The sequence below is a fragment of the Primulina huaijiensis genome, chromosome 9 (assembly GCF_012295235.1).
Source record: "Primulina huaijiensis isolate GDHJ02 chromosome 9, ASM1229523v2, whole genome shotgun sequence".
In the NCBI taxonomy this organism is placed as follows: Eukaryota; Viridiplantae; Streptophyta; class Magnoliopsida; order Lamiales; family Gesneriaceae; genus Primulina; species Primulina huaijiensis.
The window spans coordinates 16,975,561-16,989,387 of NC_133314.1; the positions used below are offsets into that span (position 1 = coordinate 16,975,561).

At 35.6% G+C, this 13,827-nt stretch overlaps 3 protein-coding genes across 3 annotated transcripts; 1 reads left to right on the forward strand and 2 right to left on the reverse strand.

The window, feature by feature from the left end:
• The first annotated feature begins 2,112 nt into the window (after positions 1 to 2,112).
• On the forward strand, positions 2,113 to 6,069 carry LOC140985300 (uncharacterized). Its single transcript, XM_073453115.1, has 7 exons — positions 2,113 to 2,718; positions 3,217 to 3,360; positions 4,155 to 4,227; positions 4,628 to 4,733; positions 4,808 to 4,904; positions 5,126 to 5,221; positions 5,620 to 6,069. Exons 1-7 carry the CDS (start codon positions 2,170 to 2,172, stop codon positions 5,761 to 5,763), a joined length of 1,209 nt encoding a protein of 402 aa, XP_073309216.1. The 5' UTR covers positions 2,113 to 2,169; the 3' UTR covers positions 5,764 to 6,069.
• A 687-nt stretch (positions 6,070 to 6,756) lies between these two features.
• Positions 6,757 to 8,264, reverse strand: LOC140985301 (pathogenesis-related thaumatin-like protein 3.5). The gene is made up of 3 exons (XM_073453117.1): positions 8,057 to 8,264; positions 7,083 to 7,740; positions 6,757 to 6,949 (listed from the first exon to the last, which is right to left on the reverse strand). The coding sequence occupies exons 1-3, from the start codon at positions 8,115 to 8,117 to the stop codon at positions 6,811 to 6,813; spliced, it is 858 nt and encodes a 285-aa protein (XP_073309218.1). The 5' UTR covers positions 8,118 to 8,264; the 3' UTR covers positions 6,757 to 6,810.
• A 261-nt stretch (positions 8,265 to 8,525) lies between these two features.
• Positions 8,526 to 9,425, reverse strand: LOC140985302 (fatty acid elongase 3-like). The gene has a single exon (XM_073453118.1). The coding sequence runs from the start codon at positions 9,383 to 9,385 to the stop codon at positions 8,570 to 8,572; it is 816 nt and encodes a 271-aa protein (XP_073309219.1). The 5' UTR covers positions 9,386 to 9,425; the 3' UTR covers positions 8,526 to 8,569.
• Between the last annotated feature and the right edge of the window lie 4,402 nt (positions 9,426 to 13,827).

A 13,827-nucleotide genomic window follows, 5' to 3' on the forward strand; every position in this document is an offset into this window, starting at 1 on the left:
ATATGGTATATGTTATTTGTTCTCTAGCTCACTCTAAATCTCAACTCTAATTCTTGTCCCAATTCAACAAATAAAGTTTACGGTCCCCTACAAAAAGATTATCAATGCAAATGAAATCTACTTTTGATATGGACAATGTAATGTGCTTAGAGATCATGTTAATTAAATATATAACTAAAACACACATAGCATGATTTAAATTCTTTAATTAGTAATAATTAAAATAAGAGTTTTATATAAATTTTATGTGCAACTTGTACAATGAATCAGTGGATAGTCTAATGAAATAAAATTAATTGTGAATAGAACTTGAATGTGTGGACTGTTAAAAGATTAAATTCGTTATTTTATGGAATTTTTTTCCTTTGATTTTGTAGTTTGTTATTTCGACTCAAGGAAATTTTGATAATAATTCATTTTTAATCACTTGTGGATACAACAAAAGGAAATTTAAAATGCCTCTTAAATATCGGTCTGGAGCTCAAAAAAGAAAAATGAAACAAAGGGAAATGTCATTAATTCAAAGTCAAGCTGGAGATATTAATAAATATTTTAGTAGAACTAGCACAATAGAAAGAGTGGAATTAGTGAATAATTTGTTAATTGAATAACAAAAAAATCACAATGATTATGAAGAAGTGACTGAGGCTGGAAATTTGAATGAATCGACTGAAGAATTCATTTTGGGTGATTTATATGGCAATGAGGAAGTCAATTTGGGTGAATCGAACGAAAACTTAGAACATGACTCTCTATATGAAGATTCTAGAACAAAGAGTAATGTTGAGACCTTGGCACTATATAATCTTGAGAGTTTTGAGTTCTTTTTTGGAACGATAATATGGTATAACTTGTTACATGTAATAAATGTTGTGAGTAAGTTTATTCAATCTGAAAAAATAGATATTGATATTGTGATCGATATTTTACAAAAACTTGTTCAATTTCTTGACGAGTTTAGAGAACATGGGTTTGCTAGTGCCATGGATGAAGCTACACAAATGGCAAGTAAAATGGGGATCCAACCTAAATTTTGAGAAAAACGCATCATTCGAAGAAAAACAATTTGATGAAAGTGACAGTGATAATGTGACACAATCGGGTGAAGAGGCTTTTAGAGTTGAATATTTTCTGTTTATAATTGATCAACCTCGATCTTCTTTTAAAGTTCGGTTTGAACAATTTAAACAATGTCAAAAGTTTTTTGGGTTTTTATTAACAAGTTAAAGATAGAGCATTTAAATAGTTTGATGAAGTCTTGTATGTAGCTTCAACAATTTCTGAGTAACAATGAACATTCAGACATTAATGATGATGAGTTGTGTTCAGAGGTGATGGTCATGAGATGTTATACAACAAATGAAAAAAGAGCAATTGATATGATGCAGTGTTTGACGAAACTGCATCGTTTATTTCCAAATACTTATATTTCTTATAAGATTTTGTTAATCATACCAGTAAAAGTTGTATCGGCTGAAAGAAGCTTCTTGAAGTTGAAGTTAATCAAGAATTATCTTCGATCAACAATGTCGTAAGATAGACTAAATGAGCTAGTTATGTTGTCGATTGAGAAAAAAATGGTCCGACAATTGGATTACACAGATTTGATAAATATTTTCGCCTCTAAAACAGCTAGACGAGTAGCATTTATGTAGTTATTTTAAATATTTTTCGTGTTTTTATTGATGTAATATATTGGTATATTTATGTATTTATTATTAGTATGTTTGTTATTTGCAAATTGAATTTTATATTTATTACTGCAACAAGAGGGCCAATTTTTCAATTTTCGTTTCAGGCCTCATTCAACACATGTACGGCTCTGGTTGAATTGGTTCAGTTTTTGGGCAATCAGTTAGCACTTTCAGTTTGCGTCTCGATGACTTTAATTTTGGCTTGGTAACTTTCTGCGCACTTAGGTAAATTCATTAGAAACAAAATAACAAGTTTTGTTAAAATCAAAATTAGATTGCGAACATGAAATATTCCAACAATTTGATATATTTTTAATAATAATTTTAAAAAATTAATTTAAGAAATTTAAAAATAAAAATAATTAACAGGGGAGTCAAAGAATCGGTGTTTGAAAAGGCGGTTCATAGGGAAGGTGTACGACAAAAGGTTAGTACCAAATTCCGCGATGTTTAAAAGAAGAAAGAATCGGTTACGATGTTGTTGAAGACACCAACAACGAAAAAACTAGCCACCTCTTTGGCTTTCTCCCCGTCCAGGATGACGGCCGCCGCCTCCGCCGTCTTCTTCCAATCCACCGCCACCGTCCCACTGAGGACCATGTCTTTCTCCACCAAAGCAATCCCACCGCAGCACCAAAACACAGCCCTATCACCGCCACCGCAAGACAAAAAGTCTTTCGCCGTCGCCACCGGCGAACTGTTTCTCGGCATAGCTTCGCGGATTTTAAAGGGTAAGGGACGAGGAGAGCGAAATAGTGAGGGGCTGCAGGCCGTGGAGGCGTTTGTGGAGGCGGAGAAGGAGGGGGATTGGTGGTGGAGGAAGCGGGGGAAGGATAAAATTGCGGCAGTGGTCGAGGACCCAGTTCAGCCGGATGTTGTCTGGGAGCAAAGGGTGGAAGATGTGGAGGCGGAGCGGAGGAGGAAGGCGGTGACGAGCCCGGGGTTCAGTTTCTCTGCGGCGGGGCTTTTGTTTCCTTACCATCTTGGGGTTGCTCATTTTCTCATTGAGAATGGTTACATTAAGGTGTTTGTTTCTTTTTGTTTGTGTGTTTTACTTGTTTTTTTTTCATTTCTTTTATTTTCCTTGATGATTATGCTTGTTCATTTTTTATCTCTTTGATGATTCTTGAAGTATTTGACGACAATGTGAGACTATTTATTAAGGAACTATATCATTGGCCAAAGTGTGCGTCACCCAGCCCTTAAATTGAAATGAAAATTGAGTTTTTTTATATGATTGGTATTTCTTTAACTGAGTTTCATAGTGATGCTGGTACAACAATTGGGATGTGTACACATCCTATCTGCCACGACCTTGAGTATTTGATAAACATTAGAATTTGCTCGACTAAATTTAATTTTGTGGGTTAACTAAGAGAACTTAAACAATCTTTTTATATTGGTCTTGCAAGCATGAGCATTTTGATTGATTTCTGTTATAAGACTTTGGTTCTTACCGAAGTTCCCTTGTTGTCAACTCTATGTTTCCTTTTCATAAGTAGGATTTTTTTACTGGAGACAGGAAACAACCCCACTGGCTGGTGCATCTGCTGGTGCCATTGTATGCGCTGTGATTGCCTCAGGAGCCGACATGCACGAAGCGTTAAAGGTTACCAAGATATTGGCTGAAGATTGTAGGCTTCGAGGGACTGCATTCCGCCTTGGTGTATGAACATCCGCCAACCAAGTTTACCAATTACAAGATACGGTTATTGATTGAAGATTTCACGGCTTGCGGGACTTTATCTGAATAAAACAGTATTTGAGTTGAAATAATATATGAAAATAGAACGTGATATAGAGTGAAAATGTTGATAAAACTTGAGCTTTATTTTAGGATTGAAAATGTAACTTGGATAGAACAGATGACAAAGAATAACAATCAAACATGGCCAGGGGCTTAGATGAAACTTTTAGTTTTTTTATAACTTTTTTAGAAAGGTAATACCATTAAGCTAAACGGTGTGTTTTCTATTTTTTCTTTTTCTTCCTGTGTCTTAGCAACATTGCCTTGTATAACCATTTCCTTTGATGCTCGGATAAAAAATTTTGGCTTCATCATAAGAACGTGTGAGAAGTATGAACCAGGTCACCAATCAGTAAATAGCTTGTGCTAAGTTTTAAATATATTTCTGTTCATTGACACAATAATATGATACATGGGATTGCGCAATATATTGGAATAAAGTAGGACTATCACTCTAGCAGTGACTATCTTTAAGCATGCCTGTTTATTGCTGCTGTGTTTTATGTAGTACATATCTTTCTGAGTAAAATTGGAGGTTTCATAATCAGACGTTTAGTAACTTCCTTTGAGTGTCAAAACTTCACCACATGAAACTGATTATATCAATGTCATTATAATTAAGTGTCTAGTATCAGCCACACAACTCAATCAAAATCCTGCCTTGTTATATATGGGAGTTTGAGCATTTATATATTCTTTGGCAATTTTTTCAGGCTGTTCTTAGAGATATTTTGGACAAGTTTTTACCCGATGATTCTCATGTCAGATCCAATGGAAGAGTCCGTGGTGAGTATTGTTTATATTCATCTAGCCCTATTGGTCGTGATTCTTCTGCTAGGAGAATCTGGTTTAAATATATATCTTGTTGGGCATATAAAGTTTATTATCCAATATGAATGATGGGCTGCTTTACTTAGCATGTTGTCACAATTATGTAGTAAATCTATTTGACTAGGACGTGCTGGATGTTTGCCTAGCATTATCTATTTTTTGTTAAAACTATGAATTTTAGTAGCTGATATGATTTGTCTTTCCGTTATGTATGAAATTATTTTACTTAAGCAAGCTCTTCTTATTTATAGTTCGTTTTTTAACTGATTGTGAAGTCCAAGTCCACATGGAAATAATAATTTTTGCTGGGCTCTAAAAGCAGAAGTTTGACAAGATTTTTTTGGTTTCGTCTCAGTTGCGGTGACACAGATTTTTTGGAGACCCAGGGGTTTACTGGTTGACCAATTTGATTCTAAGGAAGATCTTATTAATGCGATCATTACGTCGTCTTTTATACCTGGGTAAATATTTTTTCCAAATGCACTTCATGTAAATCGGATAATATGTTTGAACTGAAAGTGTAAGTTTGACACAGTTATCTTGCTCCGAGGCCTGCAACTATGTTCCGTAATAGACTATGTATAGATGGCGGCTTGACATTGTTCATGCCTCCGACTTCTGCCATTCAAACGGTATACATTTCGCTTTGTTTGTTCAAATGTGATGCATATAAAAATAAGGTTCATCAACAAATTGAAATATTTTAAATTATTGCATACTCAAACAGTTGGTTATTGTCTTTTATCGCCTCGGTGATATATTGTATTAATATATATTCATTCAAACTTGGTATGACATCTCCATAAACTAGAAGCTACTTGATGAAAGAAATATTGTTTTTTCTACGCCACAGGTTCGTGTTTGTGCATTCCCCGCTGGTCTTTTAGGAATACCAGGAATTGGAATTAGTCCCGACTGCAATCCGGAAAACCGGGCTGGTCCACGACAGGTATTTTACGGCCTCACAACTTGTGATAACCCTGTGCTTAGTAATAATTTCCATGGCGTGTAAGTTGGGAACCATAGGATATGCTTTGGAAGTAACGTAGAAGGCTTGCACTTGCATGTTGATTATACCTTGGGTTACAAGAACGAGGAAATTATAGCACTTGGACTCATTGTGTGTTTTGTTTCTAAAATAGTCTTCCTCTATAGATTGAAATACAACTGAGATTACTATTTTAAAAAAAACACACACATAGAGCCGTTTAAAAAGTTGCCCCCGACGATAACCCCAAAAACATAACCCAAACCAAGTTAATATAATATAATAGTCCCTGTTAACTTTGTATTTTCAACTTGTATTATGACTTAATTTCTTTCCTTATTTCGCTTAATCTATACCAGCTTTTTAACTGGGCACTGGAACCAGCAGAAGACGACGTCCTTGATAACCTTTTCGAGCTAGGATATGTAGATGCGGCAGCTTGGGCAAAGGAGAATCCTGTAGAGAAAATTGTTGAAGAGGACAGTGCTGATTGCCCATCATGAAAACGGTACTCATCCACAAGATTGGAGAAGTCCACGTCGAAACCACATCGATGTTGGAATGTGCTTATTTTACATCAACCAAGGTTTGGATCTCTCAAGATGCATGATATGCATTAGCATGTTTATTAACATCTTGTGCGGGATGAGTTATGGTGTAGAAATATGAATGAAACAGTTCAAATTGTAAAGAGAATACAGGGGAAACGCAACCAAGAAATGTAGAATTCAAGTCTGGGATTTTAGGTCTATATATATATATAAATTGTATATCTTATTCTCTATAGAATGTCATTTGTTGTAGTAATTGTATATCCTCAAAATTTGCATTATAAATTTTTAGCTATTATTTATATCAAAATGCGCACAAAGATTGAACGTTAGTTTTTGTTTTCTTGATTATGAATAAACATATATAAAAATTCATTATTAAAGAGGATAATAAGCTGAAACTAATAATAACATGCACATTTACGATTTCAAATTACATAAACAATCGAATCATTATTATAAATTACTTATTAATTCATAAAAATATCATTTTTATATTAATATATTATTTATGATGATAAGGAGAGATTGAACGATCCAAAGGAACATTTTGTTTTAATCGTAAAACAGGATGAATCAAATACTTTTTGGCTCTAAACGACTCTGATACGTTTCTCCCACATCGAGAAAGGCAGGAAGTTATGAATATAAAAACAGGCCGTCCTCGATTATTGGCTTCATATCTTCGTCGACCTTTTGGCTAAATTTTAGCTTGCTGTCTGGACTATCGAGAGTCGTCCTTGCGTTGCATTACTGCAGGGGCCAGACGCTCCCCACCAATTCTAGTACTGATGATGTTTAAATTTTGATATTAATCATTTGAGATGTTTTGATTATTTGTTTAGACTTTGTCCTTGATACTATAAAGTTTAATCCAAAATTAATGTAAAGGGTAATTCGATGAAAGAACAAGTACAGCGCTACAAGAATATTGATTCAGTTCCCTGATGAAAAATGTGGGATTTCATAAAAATGTATATTGCTTTTTACAAAACCGAGTCAAAGCATAACTTGTATGCTAATAGCCACAGCGAACGCCAATACCTGGAGCTTCCAGGTTCGAGTAACTTTGGCCAACCTGCCACTTGATCCATTACATGAAAGCTTCCCATCATGATATGTGCATTCGGTTTGATTCCTAGTCAAAAAAACAAAATACATTACCAAATCTCTTTCAAATAAAGGCTCCATTTTGACAAGATAATTATTACTTTTACAAAAAATACAACTACGATGCTTGTTATTTCAAGCTGAAATGTTTATTCACGTACCTCGAGGAACAAAATGTAACGACATAATCTGTGCTTGAGCAAGTCATGACGCTGGTGGCATCATCGTGGGCAAAGCTATATGCGGCGGGGCAGGCAGTTTTGAATGTTCTTGAATAATTTGTGGGCAAACATGCCATGGGAGCGGAGTATGCCCCTCTGCAGCAGTACTCATCAGTGTTGAATACACTACATGCACTTTGGCAAGCTATGGTCTTTCCATCAGCCTCGAGAGCAAGCTCGGATGAGCAATTTGTCCGTAGATCACTATCACATCCTGCTGAGCTGCAGATACCTTTGCCACCAACAGGTTTTACGACAATGGGTAAGTTGAATCCATCGACGAGGCTAACATCATAGTAGTCGATGTCTCCGAGTGAAAATTGGGCAATTGAAGAAGGTGGCTTGCCAGGACCCGAGCATTGGAGGGCTCGCCCGCAACTGCCTGTCTGGCATGTGCCCGTGCCATTATTGTCGAAGTCACAACCAGTTCGGGCCCATATCCGCCCATTCCAGTTGGGTGGAGAGGTGAAGATTTTGGTTTCTTTGGGTTTCAAAGCAAAGCCTCCACCACTGAAGTTGTTAGGGGTGATTCCAGGCCATATGGTGTCCTTGCAGTAATTTATTATAGTGAAACTCGTGCATTCAGACAATCTCATACCTGTGCACAGAAACATTGCTCATTTAAATATTAAAGAAACCATTAGAGCAACGTTGGATTTTGTCTCTGAACTTTTTCAGTTCTAGTTTTATCTTGTGCATAACATTTCTAGCATCACAACCACATTTTGTTCCAGATCATGATCGAGGCTGGTTTTTTCACTCTCATCCAAGGTGACTTTAGACTCCTGAGTGCGAGATTCTCTGAGATCATAGGTGCAAGATACTCACCAACAAATAATCTTGCCTCATAACACTAAAATAAATTTCGCCCTTCTTCACATACTTACACAAAATGTATAAAGAATGAGTAATACCTGATAAAATAGCAACCAAACTAGACATGATAGTCGCAATTGTGCCAAAATTTGAGGCCATTCTCGAACTTAGTAGCTTAAGCTTATTGGAAGAGACGACATAGCAAATGAAGATAATTTATGAAGCAATTTATACGAGCAAAATTAGAGGAGAGTATAAAGAATACGTGCAGAAGGGAGTGAATATTTCCATAAAAGCTTCCTTTCTTCTTTGTTAATTAATCTACTGATTCTTTACCTCTTCCATTCTTTGCACATAATCTTCTCCTTCTACCTTTTATTTTCAAATTTCACTAATAACAAGTATGAAGCTATCTGTATCATATTCTTAACAATAGCCAAGAAGAGTACCTGCTTTTTTTTCATTCTATTCATTGTGTGTGTGCGCGTGTAAAGTTGATGATATTCATTTACAAATTACAATCATGAGTGCAGAAAGACATATAGGAAGCTGCATCAACCAAAATAAAAAGGGAATTTAAGACAACAAAAATAATTGTTGTCAGTTGAAAGTCATGATTGACTCAATTTCTTCTTTTTGGCATAATTTTTGAGATGAAAATCAAGAAAAAGTGCCAAAAGTGAAGCATTGAAAACTGCATTGAAGCACCATCCCCGTATCCCCTCACAACCCGACCCGCTGAAATGGTGGTACAGCATGAGACCCGAAATCAAGAAGCTGAAGACAAACTGGATAATCTGACAATCGGTCACCAATCTCTTCCACGACGGACGAATACCCACCGCACACAGCAGATAGTACCCGTACATCAGCACGTGCACCGACGCGTTAGTCACAAGCGCCACCGGGAACAACGACTGCGACGTCGAGAGCCACAGGTAACACATCACCACCACCACCGCGTGGTGGTACACGTGGAGGAAGGATAGCCTCCGGGAACGGGATCCGCTCAAGAGTATCAACAGGGTGTCAACGAATTCGAGGATCTTGGAGAAGTAGAACACGTAGGCCCAGAAGAAGGTTGGTCCACGCGGCGGGGTGTGGTGGAGTGGGAAGCAGATGGGCCAGCTGAGGTTGTGGGGCGGAGATTGGTGGAGGGCGGAAAGGGTGCATCCGATGGCCATGACGAAGGAGAGGAAGCAGAGGATGAAGTTGTGGGAGGCGGTGATGAGGCGGAGTCCGGCAGGAGGAAGGGTGGGGAGGACGGGGAAATGGTGGAGGAAGAGTGTGATGCTGAGATAGGTGGAGACGGTGAGTGTGACGAAGACTTTAGACGCGCCGACGGTGTTGTTGGGTTTCCACTCGTATTGGCTGATCGTTGGACGGTCGACCAGCCAGTAGTGTATGGTACTGTAGAGAGTGGCCATCGCGCCAAGGGATGAGTGTGATTTCTCCGGAGACTGGATAATAACCCACGTAATTTTCTTTCATTTTTTTATGTAAGGTAATGTGTGGGTTTTTTTTCACCAAAATCAAAAGTGAAATATGAAAATATATTTACTCACCCTCTTAAAAATTAAAAACTTTGATATTTTATAAAAAAATTATACGATTTACTCTTCTTTAACATGGTTTTTTTTTTTATTGGAAAGTTGGCTATGGGTGGCTCCGCCCCTGCCTATTATGATTTATGTATGGAGATCTATGGTATGGAACCGAAATCTTATTCAATATGGTTTGTATTGGAAAGTTGGCGATGGGGGCATATAAGTATATACGAAGATCGGTGGATTCCAGCCTTTTGAAATGTTCTTTTATCGCACCAATCAGGAGGAAATCATGACGAGTGCAGTCACTGATTTACTAATGGGAAATGGGATTCTAGCATATTGAGTAGGAACTATGAGATCAGCCCAGGGGCGCGATTTCCAGCATATGTGAATGAAGAAATCCAACGGATCCCGCTTCCAGGCATCCCAAATCCAGACAAGCTACATTGGTATTTCGATGACAAAGGAAAATACTTGTTCCAAAGTGGTTATAAAAAGGAGACTGGTTGTTATGATCCACTGGAAACTTTTCCGAGAATGGGTCGCGAAGCTGGTGGAAATGGCAATGGTCTCTCAACTTGCCACCTAAAATCAGGATTATTTTTTTGGCGAGTTTCACATGGAATTCGTTAATCTACAAGACACCATGTTCCGGTAGATGGATATTGTCAATTTTGTGGTCATAAGATGGATACAACTGCCCATTATTTATTCTTTTGCCCAACTATATCTCGCCTCTGGAAAGATACAAAGTTTCATCAAGTGCTGAAAACCAGATATGGAGCTTCGACCTCGGAGTTTTGTGGCTAGTTGCGGGATCATTTTCCAAATCTGGATGTGAAGAATGTGTAATGCAAATGTGGACGACGTGGAAAGAGCGGCAAAAGAAAGTTCACAAGGGGAAAGATTACTGTACGTATAGCCACCAACTTTCAGGATACATGGCTTATTTGGAATAATACGGAAGCACCTCGAGTCCAAATATAGCCCCACAAGCAATAAAGGTGAAGCCAAAACCTGATTATAAATGGAAGCTGCCCAAACCTTGAACCTGGAGATTAGATGTTGACACGTGATACGACGAAGCTCGTGGGCTCTTCGGAAAATGAGGCGTTATCAGAGGACTGAAGAAGGCCAAGGAACGACACTGCTGCCCAGCACAAATATTGCCAACAGATTCTCTTTTGACGGTGCAAACAATCACCATCCCAAGAAAGGATTCAAGCTACACTGGAATCCACACTCTCGAAGTTTTGAAGGTAATGCATGAAATTGAAGACACAAAGATAGTCCATGTTCGACGCACGATGAATATTGTTGCACATTACGTTGCTAAGTTTTCTCCTTTATCCCCAACAGGACCCAACTCCTCTTATTTGGGAGGACGAAACTTTTCCTTTTTGGTTGGAACCACTTTCACTTGACGATTTACATCAGTTTTGCTTTATAAATTATATGAATTTAATACATATTTTGCAAAAATAAAAGAAAAAAACGTACGTTTTATAAGTTTCACATGTTATACTTCGACTTGTCAAATGGAAAATTTTGACACCTCAAGATTTTTTAGTCATATTGATTAAAAAAAAAATGAACCAAATTTTTTATACCCAATAATTTTAGGTTTAATTTATTTATCTTATTTTATATTTATATATACTAAATTTAAAAGTATTGCATTTAAGTTTTTACGGATACAACAATATATTTTATAATGCAAAGAAAGTATTGAACAAGAATAATCCTATCGAATAATAAATAAATATATAGTGGAGTGATTTTTTTAAAAAAATTAATAATAAAGTGTATCATTGTTCACGAATCTACATATCTTTCATTTTTAGCCAAGTTCTTCGATCATCTGAAATTATTGCAGTACATTTTGTGCTACATTAATATTATATAAAAATAATCTCTAACTCATTGTACTGTATTTTGGACTATAATAGAATATTCTCGGAATATTTTTTTTATTCAACATTAATATTTCTATTTCTTAATAATTATTTATAGTTTGATAATACGATGATAATTAAATATTATAATTTATATATTAAATTTGAATTAATTATTTCCTATAAATAAAATAATTATTTGATCTATAGAAATTTTTTGAATTTTTAATAAAATATTATTTTACTAAAAAAATAAATAATTGGAAGAGAAAAACACGAGTATTTGATATTAAATGAATAATACAACACAAACACAATATTAAATATTTAATTAATATTATGTTCTCACAAATGTTCAATTAATGTTTTTCATAGTTCATAGTGAGCATTCTTAATTTTTATTTTTTTATAACGAGCGATAATTTATTGAAATTTTTTATTTTCTTCATTGGCCGCCATTGAAATTTTTTATTTTCTTCATTGGCTGCCATTTCTGCATTTGGAGTCGGTGCTTCTATTAGATCTTGAATTTGTCCACTGAGCTCATGTTCATCTTCAATAATTATGTTGCAAGATAATGCAAGCTATAATTATTTAATGTAAATCATTTTTGCGCCAATGACATGTTGGAGATAACACGATCACAAATCAAAATTGAAGAACATCAAATGCACACTCCACGTCTTTTCTAAATGACTCTTGTTTCATAGTAAAATATATCTTTTTAGCTCAAGTGGGTCACAAATAGTTTGCGCAATAGTTGACCACTTTAGATAAATATCATCGGCTAAGTAATAAACAGTATGATATTCTTTTCCACAAATAGTATAATGTGCAGGAGGAGCAATGAATTGACCCAAATTGAAAAACAAAGTGGACGCCTAAAAAACATTCATGTCATTTTTTGAACTAATCATACCAAAATACGCGTGTCACATCCGAAGATCATAATTGACCACTGCTTCTGAAATAATTGTTGGAGACGTACTATGACCTGTATATTGTCCAACCCAAGCAGTAAAACAATTTTTCCACTTCCAATGCATACAATCGGGACTTCCCAACATTCCCGAAAAGCTTCATTGGTTACCAATATATAAGAGTCGAGCAACATCATTGGCATTTGGAAATAATAAATACTGGCATGCAAAACTTTCCACTACTGCTCAGCAAAAACGCTGCAAGCATTCAATCGCAATTGACTCTCCTATTTGATGAATTCATTAGAGAGGAGTATGCTAATAATAAAATTGTATTTATTGTTTTTTTTATTAATTGATAGCCCAAATCATCCCAAACTATCACTCGTTGTATAAAGTATCTATAATGATTCTAGACAGCATCAACGATGCGAAAGAATAGATTACGGGACATCCGAAATCGTTGTCGAAAAATACTTTCATGAAATTTAGGAGTTTCGAAAAAATAGTCACTTAACAAATTACGATCGGTTATTTCTCTATCGAGACAGATTAAAACATGACCTGAATTAATCCTCTTCGTGTGCCTTCTTTAACTTGTTGATTGATGATATCTTTAGCATTGTTAACCAAATAATTAGTTATTTCATCTTTACTATCGGACAATGAAGATGAACCTGAAGAAGAATTCATTTTCTTTTTTATGGAGTTGTGAATTGGTTAAAAGAATTCTCCTACCTTATATAAAAGTTTGTAAGGATAATATGGATGAAATCTCATCCAATGGGTAAAATTTGTAGATAAGATTTCAATGGATGATATCATTGGAAATCTCTTCTTTTTCACAACCACGCACATGAGATTTCAATGATCGGATTAGAATTAGATCTCAATGGATGAGATCATTATAAATCTTATCTATTGAAATCTCATCCAACATAGATAGTCTGTTAACTGTTAATAAGATTTCAATGGATCTCATCAAACGGATGATACATGGATGAGATCTATTGAAATCTCATCCAATGGATACCGTGTTTTTTGCATGTTTTAAAGAAAAACCCAATATTATAAATAAGCGTGTATGTCTTCAAAAACATATACAACAAAACTAAAAACATATTATATACATATTGATGGATGAAAGTTTAAGAAAGAACTACATTGTTGATGAAGATTAGTTCCCATGCCATTTGTATTTTGATATTTCGTAGGATCCCATAATAGGTATAAAGCAATCGAAAGGTCAACTTTGGTCTCAAGTTGTAGAGAAGTACAAGAAATAAAGAAGAAGTAATTTATATTCGCGTCCTCAAAGATCAATTGAGAAACGCGTTGAGAGCCTACTCACTTATGTTGCACATTTGAGAGGAGGTGTTCGACAAATAGAAAATCTTAATCGGAATTGTGCATCGGAACATGATATTGTGAGCTATTTTTTTAAAAAAAAAAAAACTTACAATTCATTAATAATAAAAAAAATTAATTAATTTTGTATACTTTT